The following is a 14,084-nucleotide window of genomic DNA, read 5'->3' as shown; positions in this document are numbered from 1 at the left end:
TGAAAATAATATGATGTATATAATTGTGAGGGTTTTTATGAATGAGACTGCCGCAGTGTGCAGAGTGGGGGTCACGGCTATAGTGGGAACTTTTTGTTGTCGTTGAGTGGGAGTTTATTGTTGAGGCACCACTTAACCTGGTATTCTGTCTCTCTCATCACCAACAGTGGTGTCATTGGCAAATTTATAGATGGAAATCGCACAGTTATTGGTGTAAAAAGAGTAGAGGAGGTGACTGTGATTTCCTTGTATTTTTAACAACAGATATTATGATATTTCATAAAATATTGTATTTCGGCAAAATCCACTTCTTAGAGCTAAATATATTGAGAGCTTTATCTCTCAACATTGTACCTGATATTCTCCAGTTCAATAGGCCATGTCTAAAGAGGACTGGAATACAAAAACAGAGATGTAATGCTGAGGCTCTATCAGGCGCTGGTCAGGCCACATTTGGCGTACTGCGAGCAATTGTGGGCTCCATTTCTGAGGAAAAATGCACTGGCTCTGGAGAAGGTCCAGAGGAGGTTTACAAGAATGATCCCAGGAATGAGTGGGTTAGCATATGATAGCACCGGGCCGCTACTTGCTGGAGTTTAGAAGGTTTAAGGGGGGACATCATTGAAACTTACAGGATAATGAAAGGCATAGATAGAGTTGATGTTGAAAGGATGCTTCCACTGGTGGGAGAGTCTAGGAGGACCTGAGAATTAAAGGGCGCTCTTTTGGAAAGGAGGTGAGGAGGAACTTCTTTAGTCAGCGGGCGGGTAGTTAATCTGTGGAACTCATTGCCACAGATGGCTGTGGAGGCCAAGTCAGTGGATATTTTTAAGGCAGAGATGGACAAATTATTGATCAGAACCGGTGTCAAGGGTTATGGGGAGAAGGCAGGAAAATGGGATTGGGAGGCAGAGATCAACCATGATTAAATGGCGGAGTAGATACGATGGGCCGAATGGCCTAATTCGACTCCTATAAATTGTGAAGTTTTGCACAAGGCATACGATCAGTAAAATTTAATCAGTAAAAAAAATAGATGCTTCAGGTCCCATTAAGATGTCTTTTTGTCTTCTGCCTTCTTTTGTCTCGTGTTACCATTTTAAATTATTGTTCTTCCAGAATGAACTTCGGGAAGCAAAACTTAAAATCGACAAGAAAATAAACGTCGCGAACAATGCTATTGAGAAACTCCAGAATAACTCCTCCTCCATCTTAGTAAGTTAAAAACCCTTGTTTTACCTCTCGACTCATGGGATTTGCATTTGTAGGACTCTGCCTTGTGATCATCCATGTTGCCGGATGCCAGGCCGGAGTTGTAGGCAGCGGTGCGAGCATTCAAGGCAACGTGAATGGACCTGTCCACCCAGGGTTTTTGGTTCGGAAAGATGCTAATCTTTACCGTAGGGACGATGTTGTTGGCTATTGTTGCAATGAAGTCCCTGACCGCTTCCGCTAACTCACCGACGTCTCTAGAACTTGATTGGAACATATTCCAGTCGAATGGGAGGCTTAAGTTTGTAGTGAGATGTTCTTTTTCTCTGTTTAGCTATATTCCACAATGATCAAACACTAGGAGAACAAACAGACCCAATATTAAATGATGAGAATAACTTCTACATGTTACAAGATATTGGAATCAATATCCACGTTGTCCCTCTGCACTTTTGCTGAGGCTACAGTTATATGTTGGATCACTGTGGCACTTGTGTAAGTTCACTGTGATCTTTATTGAGGTTTCCATGATGATCATGTAAGAACATTGGATGGTGATGAATCCAAGCTCAATTCCATCCATGCTCAACATTCCTCCATGTACACATCCTGGACGAGAGCTTTAAACAGCAATTGGGAACAGGATCCCAGTTTGTTTCTCTGCCACCGAGCATCACCATCACTCCTTTCCCTAATCTAGGAACATTGCAGCCACTCATAACACTGTTATCATCCTGTCAAGGAAAAGAGCCTCTGTCCTCTCTCAACCATGATACTAATGGGCAACTAACTGCTATCCAACATTATCCAACAATATAATGAAGCTAGTGTCATTTCACATTATGATAATAACCAATGGCACCACTGACCAATATGGGCTCCCCACTATACACTGAGCTGCATCAATATCATTACAACAAGTAGCTGCTAACTATGACGTAGAGGCAATAACAGAGGACAAATAAATTCATGTTTTCGGATTCTCTGGTGACGGTCTCTCTCCAGCATCTTTAGATGTTGTTTTGGATTTATAATCTCGGCAGTGTGTATTAGATGATTATGTTGGGTAGTATATCAGGGACAAAACCCATTTTGAGGTCATCCTAACCCGTTTGTGCATTCACAATAGGAACTTAGCTTTCACCCCACACATTCAGGTACAGAATAGGCATGTTCTATGAAACAAGTTAACGACACTTGATTTTTAACAATTGGATCTGTTTATTGGTTTCTGTTCTAGAATTCCGTGTCAGAGGTGAAACCCAATATTGAGAAGCAGTTCAGTGACCTCTTGGAAGCTGTCCAAACGGCACAGAAAGAGGTGCTCAAATTTTTGGAGAATGAACAGCGTGCTTCACTGAAACAGGCTGATGGGATCCGCATTCACCTGGAACAGAAGTGCACGGAGCTGCAAAAGACTAAGCAACAGGTGGAAGCACTGGCCAAGCAGAGAAACACAGTGCAGTTTTTACAGGTGAGGGAGACCAGGATTGGAGACGGCCTGGGCTCACAATTGGAACCAGACTCGAGCACTTGTTATGTGGTTAGATACAAAATGCAGCAGTAACTCAGCGGGACAGGCAGCGTCTCTGGGGAGAAGAAATGGGTGACGTTTCGTGTCGAGACCCTTAGACCGCTCTATTCCACAATCAGCAACCAATCCTTCCCCAATCCAGGATTAACAACCCAAACCCCATTCCAGCTTCAGGATCATGGACTTAACTTTCCACAATTAATGTACATCCCCCCCCCCAGACTCCCACTGTGGCACAACCGGTAGAGCCGGGAGAAGAAAGGAAGAGGAGGAACCCGAGGGCCGAGGGAGCGCTGAGAAGGGGAGGAGACATCAAGGGCTACCGGAAATTGGAGAAGTCAATGTTAGGGTGCAAACTGCGCAAGCGGAATTTGAGGTGCTGCTCCTCCAATTTCCAGTGGTCCTCACTCTGGCCATAGCAGAGGCCCAGGACAGAAATGTCAGATTCGGAATGGGACGGGAAGTTGAAGTGCTGAGCCACCGGGAGATCAGTTTGGTTATTGCGAACCGAGCGGAGGTGTTGGGCGAAGCGATCGCCAAGCCTACGCTTGGTCTCACCGATGTAGATCAGCTGACATCTAGAGCAGCGGATGCAATAGGTGAGGTTGGAGGAGATGCAGGTGAACCTCTGTCGCACCTGGAACGACTGCTTGGGTCCTTGAATGGAGTCGAGGGGGGAGGTAAAGCGACAAGTGTAGCATCTCTTGTGGTTGCAAGGGAAAGTGCCCGGGGAGGGGGTGGTGCGGGAGGGAAGGGGAGAATTGACCAGGGAGGTACAGAGAGAGCGGTCTTTGCGGCAATCAGACAGGGCGGGGGGGAGATGGGAAGATGTGGCGAGTGGTGGGGTCACGTTGGAGGTGGCGAAAATGACGGAGGATTATTTGTTGTATGTGACGGCTAGTGAGGTCCCCCCCGCCCCTCCAGGATTTCCGCCCATGTTTGATGGGCAGCTCAAATCTTCAAAAGCTGACACCAGAATGAAATTACTGTTGACAATGGAGAAATGCTCACGGTGGCACAGTGGTAGAGCTACTGCTTTAGAGTGTCAGTAGACCCAGGTTTGCTCCTGACTACAGGTGCTGTCTGTACGGAGTTTATACGTTCTCCCGTGACCTGCGTGGGTTTTCTCCGAGATCTTCAGTTTCCTTCCACATGCCAAAGATGTACAAGCTTGTAGGTTAATTGGCTTGGTGTAAGTTTAAATAGTCCCTAGTTTGTGTGTGTGTAGGATAGTGTTAATGTGCACGGACAGCTGGCCAGTGCGCTCAGTGGGCTGATTCCACGCTATATCTCTAAATGAAACTAAATTAATAAGAAGAGCCAACAGTCAGGAGCCAAGAGGGTTTAATTGCCATATGTACTGACAACGGAACAATGAAATTCTTACTTGCAGAAGCACAACAGAACTATGGACACAACACACATAGATAATGTATAATAAACAATTTTTAGCAATTAATACCCCCCCAATAAATTAATAACCCCAATAGTAGTGCTAAAAAACGCCTTTATTGCAGTCAAAGTTGTGCAAACTTCATAGTTGTGGTAAAAGGTGTAGAGATTGTTAGTTGTTGGAAAAAGATATTCTGGAATCTGGTGGCCATGGTTTTTAGACTCCTGTACCTTTTCCCCCAATGGTGGGACTGAAATTAGAGCGTGGCCAGGTTGGCGTATGTATTTAATGATCTTTGACGCATTTTTGCAGCAGCATCTCCTATAGATCCCTTCAAATCCTTTAAGGATGATTTTTGTAAGTCAGTAAAAGGATTGTTGTCACATATTTCTTGAACACTTGTTCTTGAAAGGGGCAGCACGGTGGCGCAGAGGTAGAGACCAGGGTTCTTGCAGCACTGGAGACCAGGGTTCAATCCTGACCACGGGTGTTGTCTGAATGAAGTTTGCACGTTGTCCCCTTAACCGTTTGGGTTTTCTCTGAGATATTCGGTTTTCTCCCACACTCCAAAGTTTGTAGGTGATTGGCTTGGTATAAGTGTAAAATTGTCCCTAGTGTGTGTAGGATACTATTGGTGTGCAGGGATCGCTGTTTGGTGCTGAGTCAGTGTTTCCTCACTGTAACTCTGAACTAACCAAACTCCAGATTATTGTACCACAGAGATATCGGGATACGCCACCTTAATTCCCAATTAATGGAATCCATGGAAATACAGAATAAAAAACACAAAATAATTATTTGTGTTATCCAGTCCATGCCCTTAATGATCCCAAATTAAACTTGCTGAATTTCAGGACAAGATTCGATGCATATCCCATGCATTTAACATATAGATCATTGTATTATGGATATAATTTATTTTAGGAATTTTGTGAATGGAAGAAAAGCCTGCTGGATGATAAGCTGCCTAGTGTGTACATCGGACTGATAGACAAACTTACTGGAATTAGCGCTGCTGTTTCAGAATCAACAGAGGACATCCTTGAGTTGCTGCAGACTTCCTACACAGAGAAACTAAAGACATTTGCTAGAGAAGGTTAGTCATTATTTATTTTGTTGTCAGCTAGTGTTACTTGGTGTATTAACTATTCCCCTTTCACAGGAGAGCTGAATGGTATTGTTTAAACAATTTGTAGATGATGATTCTTATTGCTAATAGGCTGGGAATTAATTGTTGGATGTGGTTAGACATTTTCTTGCATCTTGGACAAAACTGGAACGTGACAAAGGGAACTTTTCTAATAAGTTGTGATTGGCGATGGCATGAGTATAGGTTGTTGATGAAGTGATGTGGTCGATAGGTTATTAGGAGATGTTACAAAGAGAGAACACACAAGCAATGGTACTTTCAAGGAACTGAAATACAAAGTGCTCGGAATGCTTCGTGGATCAGTGCTGTGCCACTAAAAAGGAAAAATAGCGCAGTAACAGAAACAGCCAGAAACAGAGTCATGAGAAATGGATGAACTCTAGCGATGAGTTCCAATGGCTGTGATGTACCCAGACAGAAGGGTACATGTTCCTCATGCTTACACTGGGGTTCATTATAACAGTTCAGCAGACCACAGACAGGTTGGGCAGAGTGGGAGTGGAGAATTAAAATGGCAGGGAACGGCAGAGGATGGTGAAAATTGCCCAACGCATCACCGGTTCCTCGCTCCCCTCCATTGAGTCTGTCCAAAGCAAGCGTTGTCTGCGGAGGGCGCTCGGCATCGCCAAGGACTGCTCTCACCCCAACCATGGACTGTTTACCCTCCTACCATCCGGGAGGAGGCGCTACAGGTCTCTCCGTTGCCGGACCAGCAGGTCGAGGAACAGCTTCTTCCCTGCAGCTGTCACTCTACTCAACAACGTACCTCGGTGACTGCCAATCACCACCCCCCCCGGACACTCCTCCCACAGGAAAAACACTATGTCTGTATACATGTAAATAGATTTATTTATTGAAATCATATTCTATGTCGCTCTTCCAGGGAGATGCTAACTGCATTTCGTTGTCTCTGTACTGTACACTGACAATGAAATAAAGTTGAATCTGAATCTGAAGACTCGGGGTTTCCACAGTGAACAGGGTGCAGGAGCTCCACATAGTGGTCACTCCTTCTCTCTTTGATTTCTTCAGCACATCGAATACCGTGCACTAGACTGGAAGATGAGTTTGTGAGGTGATATTCATTCATTTTCCGTATAATGTTCCATGTTCCTGTCAGCTTCATGCAGAGACCGGACTTCTGGACTACAATTTAGATGCAAGCTCATGCCAAGTGTCACAATCTAGCACAACGAGAGAAAATAAAGTCAGATAAAAGGCCGGGAGGAATATTTTCTTGAGGAAAATAAATTGCGTACAGTTTTGGTCTCCTAATCTGAGGAAAGATATTCTTGCCATAGAGGGAGTACAGAGAAGGTTCACCAGACTGATTCCTGGGATGTCAGGACTGTCATATGAAGACAGACTGGATAGACTCGGCTTGTACTCTCTAGAATTTAGAAAATTGAGGGGGGATCTTATAGAAACTTACAAAATACTTAAGGGGTTGGACAGGCTAGATGCAGGAAGATTGTTCCCGATGTTGGGGAAGTCCAGAACAAGGGGTCACAGTTTAAGGGGGAAATCTTTTAGGACCGAGATGAGAAAAACATTTTTCACACAGAGTGGTGAATCTCTGGAATTTCTGCCACAGAAGGTAGTTGAGGCCAGTTCATTGGCTATATTTAAGAAGGAGTTAGATGTGGCCCTTGTGGCTAAAGGGATCAGGGGGTATGGAGAGAAGGCAGGTACAAGATACTGAGTTGGATGATCAGCCATGTTCATATTGAATGGCGGTGCAGGTTCGAAGGGCCGAATGGCCCACTCCTGCACCTATTTTCTATGTTTCTATGAAAGGAACTGCTATCAGTTGCACAAAAACCAGAGCTGCAGATATCTAACAATAGGCTGGAGTTATTATCAAACATGCCTAACTCCTTTACAGACAGGCAGCCATTCAAATAAGCATTGTGCCATGTGGAAAAATAACATTGCCACAAGATATACTCAATTTCCATATTACATTTTTTTCCAACAATTTTTTCATTGATCATACAGGATTTTCATGCTAATAAAACATTTAAAATAAAATATTGTTCTCTAAAATCATTACCGACCCTTTTTATATATATATATATATATATATATATATGTATGTATGTATATGTATGTATGTATATATATATATACGTGTGTGTGTGTGTATGTATATATATATATATATATATATATACGTGTGTAAATATCATATATATGTGCAGTACGGATATCTTCCTATTTTGATTCGTTGTGTGCTCCTTCCTATAGCTTCCAACACACTTCGATACAAAGTGTGTGTGTGGAACATATATTTCACTGCTGCAGCATATAGGGGAGGTGCAATTGAGGGAGGCAGGGGAGTGCTGGAAACTTACATTTCGCAACGGCTTCAGTTCCATTGGAGGAGACGGGTGCATGGTGGAATATTGGGTTGGGGGAATCACACCATTGGGGGAGCAGACCCAACGGGTCTGCACTTGGTCTAGTATATATATAATTTCCAATGGAAACTGAAGGCTGCACTTGAATGAATTTAAGGCAGTGATAAGGCCTGAGGCCTTAGTTGCACATTAATGGGTACTTAATCAAAATAGCCCACCTGGTTCTCTTTTAATGATTTGACTTTAGTTTGGATTAGTTTAGAGGTACAGTATGGAAACAGGCCCTTTGGCCCACTGAGTCTACACTGTCCATCGATCATCCATTCACACTAGCTTAATGTTATCCCTCTTTCACATCTACTCCCTACACACTGGGGGCAAATGGGATGTTGGGGGAAACTGGAGCTGGACTGCATCTGATGTCAGAATTGAACTGGGTCTCTGGTGCTGTGAGGCAGCAGCTCTAGTAGCTGAGCCACTGTGTTGTTCTCATTTGAGCCTGTGATTAGGATATCATGGCAGCTGGATATCAGGAGACTGAACCAGCCAGTTCATCATTGTGTTTCTGCGAATAGGCACTGGGATGAGAAACATTGGGTCAAATTGCTGAGAGTATGCATGTTTGTCAGTTGAAATCCATGACTGTTTTGCCCAATAAAATGTGAGTATTGGCATCGATCTCGATCAATTTTCATTCCCTTATGCACCTGGTTCTGTGTGTGAATGTCTTGGCCACAGACCACCCCATTGGCCATGCTTTGGCAACAGGATTTTAATATAACTGCAACATTACATATACAATCTATGGATCTGAATATTGGATGTCGAAAATGCTAAATAAACATAAACGTTCCATGTAGTAACTCTCTTTTGTACTTTTAGATAAATTGGGATTCAAAACAACTGTGGCAGTGATGCGTGGATCAAAACGTTGCCTTGCCAAAAAACAACCAAAGATACGAAATGAATTTCTGAAATGTAAGAATCTTTAAACATGACTTTGGCTTTGCACTAAGTAATTGTGTCTGTTGTATACACTACATTGACTGGTGAAGGACATCACTCAATCATTGAAGACAAAAGGAATTGTAGATGGTGGAGCCTAGAACAAAGAAAATAGAGAGCTGGAAGAACTCAGAGAGGCAAACTGCATCTGTGGAGGCAAAATGTCTATGTCAACCTTTTGTGTTGAGACACTGCATTAGGTCTGGGGGAGAAGAGGAAAGATTGCCAGCACATAGCAGTATGAAGGCCGGTGAGATGGTTGGGGTCAAATGGAAACTGGTAGGTTGAACGAGAAGAGGAGAGTACAATGGGCTGATGGAGCCAGATATGAGAGGGAGTGTGGGACAGAGGCTGGTAGGTGAGGACCTCCTCATAATATTCCTCATATATTTCTCTGGACATGATCCTACTATTGAATACTAAGCCATCATCATCTGGGCTGTTTCAGATCTCGTCCGATTAGAAGATCTCTCCTTCGCTGCCTCATGCCTCACAGTACCCTAACATCACACTGATTCTATCTTTTCCAGCCTGATTGTTTCTGCCTTCTCTTACCCCATGTAATATCCAATCTCAATACACCTCCAGCATCCATCAGGAAGATCTTTCCTCTGTTTCCTTCTTGAACAAAACCCCAGCCAGGTATGCGTCATAGAACCTGTCCTCATCAACTATGCCGCCAGTTTCCATTCTGCCCTCAAATTCATTCTGCCCTAAATTCATCTCTGATACCTTTTTTTTTCTGGATCTCTTTGTGACAAAGTTTGTCTCCATCTCAAGAGGTAGCCTTGGCAATGGCATCTTCTATAAACCCATTCATTCCCTGCATCTTCCTGCCATTTTTCATGTCCACTCCCTGGTCCATTCGTCCCTCTCCACCCATGCCTACCTGTTCCCTGGCACTCTCTCTGTGCAACCCAGAGGAGGTGTAACATCTGTCCCCTCACCTTCTCCCTCACCAGCATGCAGAGACCTCGATAACCTTCCAAGTGTGTCAAAGGTTCACTTGCACCTCTTCTAACCTGGTCCGCTTCATTCAGTGCTCAAGATGTGCCCTCCTATCAGCAAAGACTATTATGATCTCCTGTTTGCATATCATTTTAATTCTCATTCCCACATTAACCTGTCCGCCTTGACCTTCTCAAGTACTGCTGAGAGACCAGATTCAAATTAGACGGACAATATTTCATATCACGCTTGTGTAATAAAAACATAGAAAATAGATGCAGGAGTAGGCCAGTCGGCCCTTTGAGCCAGCACCGCCATTCAATATGATCATGGCTGATCATCCAAAATCAGTACCCAGTACCTGCTCTCTCCCCCATATCCCTTGATTCCCTTAGCCGTAAGAGCTAGATCTAACTTCTCTTGAATAGATTGTGTAGTATACAAACTAATGATATGAACATTGAATGTTCTAATTTCAGGCAAACCACATCTCCTGTGTTCTCCTCTCACACTCACTCACGTCCAGTGAGTTTTCTTCTCACCTTTGGTCACCTCTCCCATCTCTGTACCTCTCTACCTATCACCATCTCCAAATCTGGTTCCACCTATCACCCTCTCTCCCAACCCCTCTCCCCTTGTACTGATTTGTATCATTTCCCTCCTAGTCCGAATGCAGGGTCTTGGCCTGAAACCTTGACTAACACCTTTTGCCACAGCGGATATTGTTTGACCCAACAACTAACATGTTCTCCTAATGTTCTTCTTTTTGTGACTGAAACTGCTTTTGGACAAATTGGATGCAGTGCATTGTTGTAAGGCTAAACCTTACGGCAATGCCTCATAAGTATTAATCCGTTAGTCTTCCTCACCATTAAAACATTAATCGTGTAGTATTTTTTGATTTTCTGTGCCTTTCAATTCAACCGTTGTTCAAGAATAGAATGTGTTTGGCTCAATTGCAGTTGAACGCTAAATTTCCAATAGTCGTAGAGTGACTCTCTGGATGGTCTGCTTCCAACCCGACATCAGCTGAAAGGCTATTCACCCACAATACAAGTGCAAGCTGCAAAAATCCTGATGATGTGCATATATTTTGCAATTATGGGACAGCAACTGAACTTAAACCTCAAATAAATGTGACCTACTAAATGATAGACTTGGGAAACCAGAGTGCAATGAGTGAAGGAGTGTTCCAAACAGATTTAGTGCCATTCACCTTTTCTTCACATCAACATATCTTCTGTTGATTTTCCTGAAAGTCTGCTTCACTCTGGCAGATGTAGTTGTTATCCACAGGAGATTTATTATTTTTGACCCATACGCTGCATTTCTTTACGTGCAAGAAGGAACTGCAGATGCTGGTTTAAACCGAAGATAGACACAAAAAGCTGGAGTAACTCAGCGGAACAGGCAGCATCTCTGGAGAACAGGAATGGGTGACGTTTCAGGTCGAGTCCCTTTACTTGGACAAATTCAAGCAGGCTCTGTACGTCCACACCAGTTATTTGTTTCTCTTTTGTACTGTCAGCCAAGTCTGTGTAGAGACCCAGGTTCGATTCCGACTATGGGTGCTGTCTGTACGGAGTTTGCACGTTCTCCCCGCGACCGCATGGGTTTTCTCCAAGATCATCCGTTTCCTCCCACACTCCAAAGAGGCACAGATTTGTAGTCTAATTGGTTTAGTGTTGATGTGCGGGGATCGCTGGTCGGTGCAGACTCGATGGGCCGAAGGGCCTGTTTCCGCGCTGTATCTCTAAACTAGACTAAACTAAAGCTCTGCTCTTCTCCAGAAGAGGAAAAGTTATTACTTTACGCTGGCTAACCTCAAGTTAGCAATGTAGCAATAATTTTAGGTAAAAATAATTTTCCTTCCTCTTTGTGAGAACCTGTTTTTTTTTCCTCCAGATGGTGCCACGTTGGTATTTGACCCGAATACCGTTCACAGGTATCTTCGTTTGGTGAACGACAACCGTAAAGTTTCCAACACTGCTCCGTGGCTACACCCCTACCCCGAGCACCCCGAGAGGTTTGAACACTGGCGGCAAGTGCTGTGCACCGAGAGTTTTTACATGTTTCGGTGCTACTGGGAAGTGGAAATCCACGGAGAAGGGATCTATGTCGGCATGACTTACAAAAGCATAGACAGGAAAGGGGCTGAAAGCAATAGCTGCATCACGGGCAATGATTTCTCCTGGTGCATACAGTGGACGGGCAAGGAATTCTTGGGTTGGCATGGTGATGTGGAAGTGCCGGGGAACGTTGAGAGATTCAGCCGGATAGGAATATATTTGGACTATCAAAACAGGATCCTGTCATTTTACGGTGTTACAGACACCATGGTTTTGATACATAAGTTTGAGTCATCGTTCACGGAACCACTTTATCCTGCGTTTTATCTCGCCAAGAAGGAAGCGTCGGTATCTCTGGTTGCGTTTGAAGAAGATGCGTTGAAAATTGAAACCGAATGAAATGATCTTTGAGACTGTTGGTAACACCATGATACCGGATCCCTGTGGCATTGCTGGCAGTGTACAAGTCCACGTTGAAAGCTCTCGTTCATCTGATCACTAAGAAGATTGATGGTAAAGTGTAAAAGGTCTCCACAGTTAAATAACAAGGAGTGAAAACATACTTTTTAGCTGATGTTTCTTTACACTGAAGCCCATGTTGTTTTGTTCTTTTTTTTTTAGTAAAATGTAAAAATTTGAATGTGAACTGGAAGCCGGAGTAGGCCACTCATTCTTCGAGCCTGTTCCTTCTGACATATCATCTCCCCATTCTACTCCAGTCAAGGCATTGACAGTATTTGATACTCTGGCAAACAACTTTTCAATTCATCTCACTTGCTGGTGTGTGCGCTCCGGGTTGGCTGTGTTTGTTGTAATGATAATAAAACATCGCAACAATTAGTGTAATATCAACATATTGCAACACATTTTTTATTGTTTACTCGTCAACATTTCTTTCGAATGTGTGTAAATAGGAAAGATAACTCTCATTCTTCCTCCTCCCCTGTTAAGGTTCGATTTCAGACCCAAAATAATAAGATTACTCTATCTTCAGTTTAAACCAGCATCTGCAATTCCATACTTACTCATTATTCTATTTACCAAATATAGGAAGCACAAAATAGGTGGTACATTCAAGAAATAGTTGGTACATTCAGGTCTTCGAACACCCAACTTAAAGATATCCCTGCATACGATGAGCTCCCATATTATTAATTTTAAAAGTTCAACACATGTACACACGTTCATTTCTAACAATGGTAAAACTAGTTTCTTCTCCCTCTCCAATTTGTTATCAATCTTAGCTCTTTTGATTTCATCATTACAAAACAACAAAAATATGGTTATGAAATCGAAAGAGCTAAGATTGATAACAAATTGGAGAGGGAGAAGAAACTAGTTTTACCATTGTTAGAAATGAATGTGTGTACATGTGTTGAACTTTTAAAATTAATAATATGTTGAGTGTTTTTTTTCCCATTTTCTGACTTTTGTGCAAAATCCACTAATTTAGGTTAAAATTACCGTAGGTTAAAATTGAACCTGGGGAAGGCCTGTAATGCTTCAACACTTCCAGCAGAGTTCAGTACAGAGCACTGAGGCTGAAGCCTGGTTGACCTTCCACTCCACAGTTCAAGCCAGGAAAGTAGAACAATTGCAGCAACGCTTTAATCCAAACCAAAATATTCACTAGATTAACACAATGGCAGTCAGGACCCCTCTTCAGACGCGAGAAACATAGATAAAACATAGAAACATAGAAATTAGGTGCAGGAGTAGGCCATTCGGCCCTTCGAGCCTGCACCGCCATTCAATATGATCATGGCTGATCATCCAACTCAGTATCCCGTACCTGCCTTCTCTCCATACCCCCTGATCCCCTTAGCCACAAGGGCCACATCTAACTCCCTCTTAAATATAGCCAATGAACTGGCCTCAACTCCCCTCTGTGGCAGAGAGTTCCAGAGATTCACCACCCTCTGTGTGAAAAAAGTTCTTCTCATCTCGGTTTTAAAGGATTTCCCCCTTATCCTTAAGCTGTGACCCCTTGTCCTGGACTTCCCTAACATCGGGAACAATCTTCCTGCATCTAGCCTCTGGAACCCCTTAAGAATTTTGTAAGTTTCTATAAGATCCCCTCTCAATCTTCTAAATTCTAGAGATTAGTCACCCATCCACGTTTTCCAGGGAAGCGGAGCAATCTGACCCTCTGAGTTACTCCAGCACATTGTCTTTTTTTTGTAGACAGCATCTCTAGTTCCTTGTTTCTACTTACACCGTAAGCAGTTTCTATTCATTATGTTTAAATGGGCAATCTACGAATGGCTCAACAAGCTTTTGCTGATTTATTGCATGAGTTTCCAGGATGGGATTGCGGACTGATATTTGAAGTCAGCTCTACTTTAGTTTCTTCAGTTTCTTAGTGAAACTTATCAATCTTTCAGCTTTCAAAGTCATGGAGCGAGGCTGTCTC

The 14,084-nt window shown here is 43.2% G+C and overlaps 1 protein-coding gene across 1 annotated transcript in view; it reads left to right on the top strand.

Annotated features, from left to right (window-relative positions):
* The window catches only part of LOC129708107 (tripartite motif-containing protein 16-like), a 90,290-nt gene extending 77,752 nt beyond the window's left edge, over nt 1-12,538 (top strand). The window contains exons 2-6 of the mRNA XM_055653665.1: nt 1,120-1,215; nt 2,453-2,686; nt 5,064-5,235; nt 8,532-8,627; nt 11,508-12,538. Of these exons, the coding sequence (XP_055509640.1) occupies nt 1,120-1,215; nt 2,453-2,686; nt 5,064-5,235; nt 8,532-8,627; nt 11,508-12,070 (1,161 nt within the window). The 3' untranslated portion in view covers nt 12,071-12,538. The remainder of the gene's footprint in view (nt 1-1,119; nt 1,216-2,452; nt 2,687-5,063; nt 5,236-8,531; nt 8,628-11,507) is intronic.
* Nucleotides 12,539-14,084: the final 1,546 nt, after the last annotated feature.

Source organism: Leucoraja erinacea, chromosome 23, assembly GCF_028641065.1.
Source record: "Leucoraja erinacea ecotype New England chromosome 23, Leri_hhj_1, whole genome shotgun sequence".
Taxonomy (NCBI): domain Eukaryota; kingdom Metazoa; phylum Chordata; class Chondrichthyes; order Rajiformes; family Rajidae; genus Leucoraja; species Leucoraja erinaceus.
Note: the sequence above shows the minus strand (reverse complement) of the source record. Positions and strands in the feature narration are given on the sequence as shown.